General features: G+C 33.8%; 1 protein-coding gene across 1 annotated transcript in view; it reads right to left on the bottom strand.

The window, feature by feature from the left end:
• NFAT5 (nuclear factor of activated T cells 5) overlaps positions 1-12,267 on the bottom strand; it is a 107,466-nt gene that overhangs the window by 14,885 nt on the left and 80,314 nt on the right. Inside the window, exons 8-9 of the mRNA XM_081107770.1 lie at positions 1,822-1,956; positions 1,641-1,693 (exon numbers count right to left, since the gene is read on the bottom strand). Coding sequence (XP_080963896.1) covers positions 1,641-1,693; positions 1,822-1,956 — 188 coding nt within the window. The remainder of the gene's footprint in view (positions 1-1,640; positions 1,694-1,821; positions 1,957-12,267) is intronic.

Here is a 12,267-nt window from a genome sequence, read left to right as displayed (position 1 = left end):
GATGTTTTGGTCTTAATTCTATTTATCCTGTTAGCACCTTATACAAAAAACGCATAAATATATTTGTTGAATAAAAGAATGAGTACATTTTGAGAAAAAACTATGCCCACCAAGCACAGTATCAGTTACCATATGTTCTGTACAACCTTAATTGAGGTGTACTTTAACAAAGCGGTTCACTGCTTCCTAATCACTTAGCCAAATAGGCTTCAGTTTACCCAAATTAAGTCAAATTTACCCTCATTTAACCAAGTAGGGTTCAGTCTACCCTAACCCTGGAAATCAAAGTTATTTTTTTGTCAGAATAGTGGCAGAAACATCCTTATAAGAAAAGGAAAGTTCATAAATGCTTCACCAGCAGTTACTCAAGGTTGCCACATCTTCTTGGAAGATACTGTGAACAATATTGGACGTATTCTCTTCTTCGTTGGTACAATATAGTAATGGGAAGGAACATCAAGAGATGGTGATTATGCTTTTGTACAGAAGACAAGATATGCAGGAGGCAAATGATGATAGCTGAGGGTGAAGTGAATTTGATGACATTTTTTACTTAGACTATAGTTGGTTGACTCAGTTGAAAAGAACATGTGACAAGGCCAAGGTTAAGGCTTCGATTTCAGAGCATTTAATTTGTGTCTAAGATTTTTCTTAAAACACAAAAGAATTACAAACTTTTTCATCTTAATATTTTTTGATAAATTGAATATAAAGTTTCAATTTTTTGCCTCTTCTAGCTCTCTGCTAGCTTTCATGTGCTCTTTTCTATTTTTATCAGCATTTGATATTTTAGGCTTTGAGTATTTTACACATTAGTATGTTCCTGCTTCTCTGTTCTCTATGATCTATACCTAAACATACTACCGTTTTTCTAGTCTTCTATCTGATTTGCATATAAATTTGTTCTCTTCTGTTGTCTCAATACCTGAGTTTGCTCCTATTTGCTCTACAGACTAATTAAGTTATTTTTCTCTCCTTGTTTTCAAGCTCTTTTTTCTTATTATCTAAAAATACATAGTGAGTGCCAACAAATACACACTCTTTAATACAGGTGTAACAAATTGTTCTTCTGAATGCAAAAAGGTAACTAACAAACATAAAAACACTTGGAACATAGACACTTAATAAAAAAATTTTCTTTGATTTAACTAATAGTAGGTTAAGATAATCTAAATCCCCAGAACAAATAAATATTAAGAAATGTTTCATTTATTAGCAATGCAATTTGCTAATGCTTTTAAACTTTTTTAAAATAGAGAATTGTCACTTCTAGCATCAGTGGCATAGTTTTATTTCAGTTAAACTCAAGAAACTTTAAATGATTTCTATCAATCCCATATAAAGAAAAAAATTAATCTTTTGATTCAGGAAATTTTGGAACAAAACCGAATTTCTCAGAGAGTAAACAATCAAACTATAAAAAGTCTTAAATTAGTCCAGGGGGCGTGGCTCAGTGGTTGAGCAACGACCTCTGAACCAAGATTCCTGGCTGCAGGCTCCCCGGAGCACGGGAGGGAGATGGAATATGCAGGAGGCAGCTAATGGATGATTCTCTCTCATTGTTAAAGCTTCTATCTCTCTCTCCCCTCCATCCTTTCTGAAATCAATAAAATAAAAATTTTTAAGTCTTAAAATTATACCTGATGAAATAATTCCATGTCGATTTCAGCTTCTGACTTCCAAGAGTTTTCATCTGATTGAAACAAAAACAGTGATTTACTAAAATTTTGATTTTTTTTTTACTTTGTAGTTATAACTATAGCTTTATAACAAACTGAAACATGCAACAATCTCTATATCAGTAGTATTATGTCTACTTACCAGAAACATTTTCTTGGAAAATCACTTTAGTTCCTTTCAGAAAGTTCTTGCCAATTAAAAATACTTCTTCCTCTCCTTTCACTGAACAGCTATGCAAACTTTTCTTTAAGATTTCTGGCACTCCTGCTGGCTGAGCTGTGGGTATACATAAGCATTCCATAAAAAGAACCACCAACACATTTCTTATCTAAAATCAACCCTCAATTTTCTAGTTCTAGAAGTTGTATTTGTTAACCTCTAAATTGACTTCCTTTATCTTAAACTTTACTTTTACCCTAACAGAGAACAAAACAAACAAACAAAAAAAATAGAAAAGTCCATATTAATTTTTAATGACTCTTGCAAGATTGTATAAGAATGGGTTAATGTGTAGGACAGTGGTTCCCAACCTTTTTTGGCCATGCCCCACCTAAGCATCTTTAAAATCCTGATGCCCCCGCCCCTCCTTGTGACATATATATAATTCCTATTATTCAAAAAGTGAACTCCTGTTCACATGGAGGAAGCCTAAAAGGTCATTAATTTGGTCTAAACACGCTTCCAAAGAACATGGCATTCATGAAAGAGAAAAACAAAAGAACGAAAGGACAGTTGAAGTACTGAGGAAGAAACACTAAGAAATTGTTTAAAAAAATAATAATAATACGGAGTGATATGAAAAATAGCAAATAAAGTTTCAAAACATAATAGAGAACTAAAATGCATAAATATGTCAAAATATATATTTATATACTGTATTTTAGGCCCCTAGAACCATAACAAATGCAAAAATTCATTGTTAATAACTCATTCTCAAACTGCCCCCCTTAAAAATCAAATTGCCCCCCTGTGGGACATGTGCCCCACGCTGGGAACCACTGGTCTAAAATGAGGTTTTAATTTGTCATCATTGCTTTCTCATTACAGGAATAAAACAGTTTTAAAACATGAACTTGGGTATGTTTTTGTCTTAATATTTTTTAAAAAACTTCAACCTAAAAATATGCTTATCCCACAATTGTAATCTTAAAAATGTCAGCTATGTTATGCCATTATAAGACTTCTGAGGTAATGAGTGTCTCTGGGTGGTACTGGGGCTCCTTTAAGGATCCAGATCCAGGAGTCAGAGAATACATACCAACAGAGTACCTGAACACAGACTGCATCCAATTCAGAATAATTCTACATGGAATTTCCCTGAACTGGGTGGGATACTCTGAGATTAAAAAAGAAAATGCACTTGATTTCTATTACGAAAACTAACAAAACACTACTAAAATTAACAAAGAGGTTGACAAGCACTGAAGAGCTAGATCTAATGAATAAATTATAATCAGCTTACCAACTTCCTCCTGCCAGGATTTCCTTAAGAAAATTTATTAGGTATTGCTCAGCAAATAGGTTCCAAAGTCAAATAAATCAGGGAAATAAATACTGGGCTAAGCAAAACTAAATGAACAAAAGGATTTCTTCAAGAATTTCATATTCTGATGTACACTAAATATCCAAGAAGCGGCATATAGTATAACTCCAGAAACATTCCTCCTTATTGACACCTAAGGACTAGTCTTCTACCAGAATACTTTCTCGGATACTGGTGTATGTAAGGAAATATATGTTAAGTGCTCAAAATCTGTTCCCCATAAAATTAAGCACTTTGACATAGATACACTATTTTCTAAAAAATTAAATTTATTGGGGTTACATTGCTTAATGAAATTATATTATTTGTTGTTTTAGTAAACACAACATTTATATTGCCAAAGTAAGCTTATATATGCCTTGTATAAGTCATCAACTTCTAAATTAATGAGATATTCCACCATACTTTAGGAAAAGTTTAAGTTTCTTCTTAGATACTTTTATTTAACTAGAGGCTCAATGCACAAAATTTGTGCAAAGGGCTTGGCCCCTGCCGCAGTGGCCGCCTTGGCCCTCACAGCCCCTGGCTTTGTCTGGAAGGACGTCCGGTTTAATTAGCATATGACGCTTTTATTATTATAGACCAGAGGCCTGGTGCACGAAATTCGTGCGCAAGGTGTGTGTGTGTGTGTTTCTCAGCCTGGCCTGCACCCTCTCACAATCCAGGACTGCTGGCTCCTAACCGCTTGCCTGCCTGCCTGATCACTCCTAACCACTCACCTGCGTGCCTAACCGTCCCTAACCACCTCTGCTTTGGCCCCCGCTGCCATGGCTTCATTTGGAAGGACATCTGGAAGGTCGTTTGGCTGTTCAGTCTAATTAGCATATTACGCTTTTATTATTATAGATAGTTCATTTTATCTTTACAAGAATGTAATGAGGGAAACTGTTATGAAAACATTCACTGCTCCTCTTTCCCTAGTGGAAAGGCTGTAATTCTCACTTCACTCACATCAGAATTAGCCACATAACTGTGTGAATAATGAAATGTGAATTGAAGTAATATGCCAGTTCCAAGCAAAAGTTTGAAGAGCCTCACATGGTTGGACCATCTCCTTTTTCCTCCACTATAAAATGGCAATATCCCAGATAGGGCAGTTTCTTCAGCCTGGACCCCAGAGTGGAAGTGATTCCATAACACAGCCAATACCATAAAGTGAGGGAGGAGTAAAACTTTGTTGTTTTAAGGCACTGAGGGTTTTTTAAAAAATATTTTTTATTGATTTCAGAGAGGAAGGGAGAAGGAGATAGAAACATCAATGATGAAAGAGAATCACCTATTGGCTGCCTCCTGCACACCCCCTACTGGTAACCGAGCCCGCAACCTGGGCATGTGCTCTTGGCTGGAATCGAACCCAGGAATCTTCAGTCCTCAGGCCGATGCTCGATCCACTGAGCCAAACCAGCCAGGGCACGGCATTGAGTTTTTTGTTTTGTTTTCTGGTTGCTTATTACTGCATTATCATTTAGTTTTTTAGTTTTTTCTTAGATTGTATCACTCACTAATACTAACAAGTAAGTATCCTATCCTTATTAAATATCCTATCCTTATTAAGTATTTAAATGGCAAATAACATCTTCAGCAAAGTCTGAGAGTTTAAAGAAATTGTGAATACACATATATACAAACACACTGTCTAGAACTATAGGGTTAATGTATGAACAGAATGGAAATAGCTATTGGTCAGAAGCTGGCAATTACATAACCTTTTTAAATTTTTATTTATTTATTTATTTATTTTTACCATTTTATTTTTTCATTATTTTTTTAATTGTTTTATTGCTTAAAGTATTACAAAGAGTATTACATATGTCTCCTTTTTTCCCCACCCTTGACAATTCCCTGGCCTCCACCCCCCCCCCCCCAGTGTCTTATGTCCATTGGTTATGCTTATATGCATGCATACAAGTCCTTCGGTTGAGCGCTTACCCTCCCCTCCCACCCTCCCGGCCTTCCCGCTGCAGTTTGACAGTCTGTTCGAGGCTGCTCTGCCTCTGTATCTATTTTTACATAACCTTTTTTAAATATATTTTTTATATTTTATATGCAGCTAGTGCTACATAACCTTTTTAAATGAAAAATTTACCGAACTAGTTTACAACTTTGTGGAGTAACTCTGCAACTAAATATTTGTTTTTTAAGGGACATTAAAAATACGGTAAATATTATTTTTACTAGCAAACAATAAGAGGTGCAAAATTATATAAATATATTGTATTAACAAAATGAATGGAAATCTATAACTTTTCCCCCCATTTTCAAATACTATGTGGAAATTCCACTTCACTCATGATTATCAAATTTTTTTCCTAATTTTTCCTTTCATGTATTAAAGGTCTAAGATAGCAAAACAGGTCCCTGTGAAGGTACAATGTGTATTTATCTCCTATATATTTATGTTTACATTACATAAGAACTAGTCTGTTGCTGTTCAAAATAATTTAACTTTAAACTTTTGACCTTAGGGGAGAGAAAAAGAAATAGAACTTTTTGATAGTGTGGTAAAAACATTGAACTATTTTAGTAAAAGGTAACAGAGAAGACTGTGACAGTGCATACTTTGCGCTAGATAAATAAAGGCTCTTTGAAAAAATAAATAAATAAATAAATAAATAAACAAACAAACAAACTTTTGACCTTAAAAAGTCTTTTCTATTAAAAAAAGTTTAATGGTAACCTAACAGGATAGACTTCATACTAAACAGAACTAAAGTCAGGATTATTTAAGCATTAACTGTTTTAGTTTTATCTTTAATTAATTAGTAAGCTGACTCTTGAAAGTGTTTAAAAAATAATAACACAAAAAAGTAGCCACCTTTCTGGTATTATAAAAACAGTGTGTTTATAGATGCTTTCAAATTGTGGTCTCAAGAAACAAAGCTGAAAAAAGTAATATTTGAATACTGAAAAACAAAAAAGCAAATATTTCAACCTGTCAAAAGAATTAGTAAAGCTTTTTAATTATCATGTCTGTGAAGAGAATAAAAGTTTACTCAATGTATTTTTAAGTTGTAAGACAGACAAGGGAGGTAGAACTTATTAATTCAGTCAGATTTACTATAATAAACATAAAATAAAATCTAATGTACATTATTAAAGAAAGCTATGATTAATTTTGCTGTATTAAACAAATTACTACAGTCTTTGGGCAAGGGAAAGATGAAACAAACTAAATGGGACTACATCAAACTAAAAAGTTTTTGCATTGCTGGTGTGGCTCAGTTGGTTGAGCATCATTTCATGCACCTAGTGTACATGCCTGGGTTGTAGGCTCAATCACCACTAGGGGCCGTGCAAGAGTCAGCCTATCAATGTTTCTCTTTCTCCTCTCCCTTCCTCTCTCTAAAATCAATAAAAAATATTTTTTAAAAGTTTTACATAGCAAAGGAAATCATCAACAAAATGAAAAGACAACCTACTGAACAGAAGAAGATATTTGCCAATGACATGTCTGATAAGGGGTTAATATCCAAAGTTTATAAAGAATTCATACAACAACAACAAAAAAACATAATCCAATTAAAAAAAAGTATGCAGAGGACCTAAACAGACACTTCTCCAAAGAGGACATACAGATGACCAATACACATATGAAAAGATGTTCAATATCACTAATCATCAGAGAAATGTAAATTAAAACCACAATGACATATCACCTCACACCTGTCAGAATGCCTATCATTAATAAGTCAACAAACAACACAAGTGTTGGCGAGGATGTGGCGAAAAGGGTACCCTTGTGTACTGTAGGTGAGGATATTGGGAGGAGCACTTTGTGAAGTGTATGATTGTCTGACCATTATGCTGTATACTTGAAAATAATGCAAAATAATACTGAATATAAACTGTAACAAAAAAATTACTACCAGCAGGTAACTACCAAAAAAGTATAAAGATTCATATTCTTAATTTGATGAAAGTATAACTAAATAATATAAACACTGTATCAAAACAAAAAAAGCCTTATATATCGTTATTATCTGGAGAAATCTAAATATGTTAAGAATGTAAAGGGGGATGATTCTTCCATCCCCTTAAAAACAAACAAAAATAGACAATGAATCCAATGGCCACTGTTAAACCAACAAGCAGAAGCAAGAGGTCACAAGGAACAACATGAATTCTGGCATTAGGCCTTTCTTCCATTGAGTATCTCTAGATGGAATATCAAGAATCTGTTTCCTCTCCTCCCTTCCATGTCTACCACCTTTTGGCCCCTCTTCCTTTTCCACCTCCCTCTCATCTTCCTGTTTCCTTCTACCTCCCATTCCAATTGTAACCCTTCTTACTAACCTATTTCCTTTTCACCTCTCATTCTACTCCAACTGCTCAAACTGGCCAAAATTATTATATTTATGGAAATAAACACAAATCAGAACCTTTAATAGAATAGACATTCTTATTTTTAATTTTAAAAAGATTTTGGGGTCCTTTGCTTCATATGTATTATTTATGTTTACTTTTCCTTGCCCCTCATACACTCCACCTCAAAGCCTAAGTTCAAACCTTAGGCTCTCTGAAGTAGTCAGGGTAAAATTCAAATTCTTTAGCTCAACACACAAGTCTCTTTATGAAAGAGAATCTGCCTAGCTCTACTAGCCTCAAATCTTACCACTTCTTCATAGATATCTTTTTGTTTCAATCACATCAAACTATTTTTAATTCCTGTAAAAGAAGCATACTCTTTCATTGAATATATTTATATACTGCTCCTTCTACCCAGAATGAACTTCATCTAAAACCCCTTTCTGCTGGGTATACCTCTATTTGTCCTTGAAGATATAGGACACATTTTACCATCACTAAGCAGTATGGATTAGATATTCTTCTTTTCTACATTTCCACTGTACCTTATTCATGCCTTTATATCATTTTATAATATAATAGGGAGTTTCCTTGTCTGTTTTCACCCTATCCTGCTAGTTCTGTAAGCTCCTTAAGCTATCATGTCTTTACTTCTAGAGTTGGGCACATTATAACTATCCACTAAGATAACGATGAAGCTTTCTCAAAACCATACAGAGATCTACTTTTGGAGATTAAGTGGCATGTGTTTTTGTTTTTTTTTCAATGAAGTAAGAGGGACTTTAACAGATAGCCAGGATTGAGAAGCACTGCATTTATACTGAATGAATGACTGAATGACAATGAGGCACTATTTTGTTAGAACACTGTACTGTTTCTATGAACTAAACTGCAGCCTTAATAAGCACAACAAATAAAAAAACACACCTCACTGGAACAATTTTACTGCCTGCCAAAAGTTGTTGTCTGAGCCCGCAAATATGAAAAAATTTAGTAATATATCAGTTTTAAAAAGCAGGTCGAATAAAATGGCTGATGAACAGAGACAAAATGACCAAATTTAAACTGATCATAGAACTTAGTTCATTTCAGTATTTTCAGAAAAACGATAAGACAGTAACAGTATAGAAAAATGAATAAAAGAATTATGATAAAAAAACACCTGTTTTCTCTAAGTCATAAGATGGATTTCAGAGAACTGTTAAACAAGAAACTGTCTACCATATGGTCCAGCAATTTTACTCCAAGGTATATAGCCAAGAGAATGAAAAACACAGGTCCACACAAAAATTTGTATACATGTGCTCATAGCAGCATTACAATAGCCAAAAAGTGGGGGAAAAACAAATGTCCATCAATAACTTAAGGAATAAACAAAATGTGGTATATTCAAACAATGGAATATCATTCCACTGTAAAGAAAGAATGAAGAACTGATATATGATTCAATATTGATGGACCTTGAAAATATTATGCTAAGTGAAAGAAGCCAGACAAAAAGGCCACATATTACATGATTTCATCTATTTTTATTTATTTAAACATTGTTCTTTTTAAAAAATATATATATTTTATTGATTTTTTTACAGAAAAATCAGGAAGGGAGAGGGAGAGAGAATTAGGAACATTGACGAGAGAGAAACATCAATCAGCTGCCTCCTGCACACTCCCCACCAGGGCTGTGTCCGCAACCAAGGTACATGCCCTTGATCGGAATCGAACCTGGGACCCTTCAGTCCACAGGCCGACGCTCTATCCACTGAGCCAAACCGGTTAGGGCTAAAAATTTTTAAATATTTCATTTTGTTGCTAGTTAAACAATAAAGCAAGATTGTCTGACCAACCTATACACCTTTGGTAATATATTTAATGAAAACTTCTAATAATCAAATAAAATTACATTTTGAACACAGAATGATGACATTCATTAAATAGGATGATAGATTTTAAAAAAAATCAAATCATTAACCCATTAGGAGGAGTGTACAGATCAAGAGGATTAGACTCTTGCCTAAATGATTAGACCTAAGTGATTTTCATAGAAATTACCATTAGAAATATTTTAAGCTAGTTATACAATGTTTAGAGAAAAAAATCAGTGTGCATGAAATTCTATGAAAATAGCAACATTAGTAAGGAATATGAAAGCTAAAGAGCTTTCATGTAAATTTATTTGCAAATTATTATTCTAACATGTCCTCTTCCAAAACAGATATGGGAAGTACACTGCAAAAGGTACTCCTTTCTTTAAAAGAAAGTACTGCCTATGTTTATCTAATCCAGTTTCTCTAAGCTGATAGCATGTGCCCAACAGTCAACTAAAGGGATAAAAATTAATATTCTATACTTCATAATAAACGATATCTACAAAATGTAATAGAAGGGATAATATAGGTATTCAAGTAAAATCCCCCAATACAAATTTTGACCTATTTTCTAAAGTTATTAAAAAATCTAAATTACAGCCCAGCCAGCGTGGCTCAGTGGTTGAGCATCAATCTACGAACCAAGAGGTCCCATTTCAAGTCCTGGTTCGATTCCTGGTCAGGGCACATGCCCAGGTTGCGGGCTCAATCCCCAGTGTGAGGCATGCAGGAGGCAGCCAATCAATGATTCTCTCTTATCATTGATGTTTCTCTCTCTCCCCTGCTCCCTCTCCCTTCCTCTCTGAAATCAATAAAAATATATTTTTTTAAAAAATCTAAATTACAAAACATAAATCTGCTAGGTAGAGGAAACAGGTCTCTAACCTAATTTCATACTGTAACCATAGTCCTAACCATGCAGAGGCTATGGCTACAATAAAATGAATTGTTCAAACTTGATTTTTCAGCACTGCAATTTAAGTGATCATGGTGGCAATATAACATAGTGGCTAAAAGCACAAGCTTAGAATCCTGGTCTTACTATTTACTAGCTGAGGAAGTAATTTAATCTCTTTAAGTCTCAGTTTTATCACCTGTAAAATGGAATCCATATATACTGTGATGGTGAGGGTTAAATAATATAATGCCTATAAAGTGGTTAAGAAAATCCCTTGCACACAGAGTTCAAAACATGATAACTTTTATTATTAGCTATATATGCCTTCCCCTGTATGCTGCTTCTTAGGGCTTTCATTTTTCACTTCAGACATAACCTCCCAGAAAGATACTTTTTTGACAATGTGGACATATATTATCATTAATGGTGATAATTAACAAATGATAATAATAATTAGAGATAAAAAACTTTAGAAAATCATGTTTTCTATTTCTTTCATATTTTCGACCACCTTTAGCTGGATGTACCATAGCTATACTTTAACAAATGAATGAATAGAAAAATGAAGAAATAAATGAACAAAGTAATGAAAGAAGGAACAAACAATTAAATAAAGTTGACAGCTATCTCCCAGTTCCTGCTAAAGCATATGGTCTGAATTATCCAGCATCTCCTGGGTCTGGCCTTCAGAGAGTAGCTATGGTATTGGAACTCCATCCCAATAATATTCAAGTTGGGACGTCTTGTGAATTATAGTAAGTTCAAAATTGAAGTACCCCTTTTAGAAAAGCTTTAGAACTCAATAAACCATCTACAGATTATTTACTCTGTCCCTATTTGAATGTGGTAGAATGAACATGGAACCTATGATCTTTAACAGTAGCCTAGTTATAACTGAACATTACACAGAAATCACCCAAGGAAATACTAATATTAAAACAAATTTTTCATAATAATGAAAAAGAGAAATCCATTTGAGCTGTCTTAAGATCAAAAAGATATTTCAGTACTTTCTTTTTAAAATTAGGGTGTTTGCTAAGCTAAAGTGTGGGTACAATAATTTCTGAGAAAATTAAAAGGAAATGCAAGATTTATAAAGGATACATAATTTGACAAAACTAAGCTACAATTAAATAACAAAGGCTCTGTAACTGTCCTAAAGGGAAGCAAGGTCAAAATATTCATAACATCCCAATAGGAAATTTAACTGAATGGAATGGGTCTCGTCCATTCTTTTGAATTCAGTTATAAATTACAAAGAAAAAATGCCAAAGAAAATTACACTTGATGAAAATCTTCTTGAGTGTGTATAAAGAAAAAAATTTTCTATTTATTACTTGTAATAATACTCATTAAGGGGAAATCAGACTATATGATGAGGTGCATTCAACAGCATGATTGAATTTAGACACACACGTCATTTACTTTCTATGCCAAGTTTAGCAAAGTAAGAATTTCATTTTTCATTTCCCAATGCTGTACTATAATACTCTAATTTGTAATCAGAACTCCAACCACTGCATATTTATAAAGTTCTGCTTACCTTACTGTTTCTTTTCTTTTAGTATAGTTCACATAAATTATTATATTATTCTCCAGTATATAACATAGTGATTTGATATTTTCATACCTTATGACATGACCACCACAATAAGTTACTGAACAAAATTATATTATTAGATATATTCCCTGTGTTATATATTACATACCTGTGACTTATCTACACTAATAAAAGAGAAACATGGTAATTGGCGTACGACCGCTACCCTTTTCATTGGCTAATCAGCGAGATATGCAAATTAACTGTCAGCCAAGATGGCAGCCGGCAGCCAGGCAGCTTGAAACTAACATGAGGCTTGCTTGCTTCAGTGACGGAGGAAACCAACGTTCCCCGCCTGCCTTGCCAGCCTCTGAGCCTACAGTTTGAAACACTGGAACAAATATAGAAGCTAAACAAAACCCCAGAAACCTGCTTT

The sequence above is a fragment of the Myotis nattereri genome (genome assembly GCF_964212035.1).
Source record: "Myotis nattereri genome assembly, chromosome: 15".
In the NCBI taxonomy this organism is placed as follows: domain Eukaryota; kingdom Metazoa; phylum Chordata; class Mammalia; order Chiroptera; family Vespertilionidae; genus Myotis; species Myotis nattereri.
The sequence above is the reverse complement of the archived record's forward strand: the minus strand, read 5'-3'. Positions and strand labels throughout refer to the sequence as shown.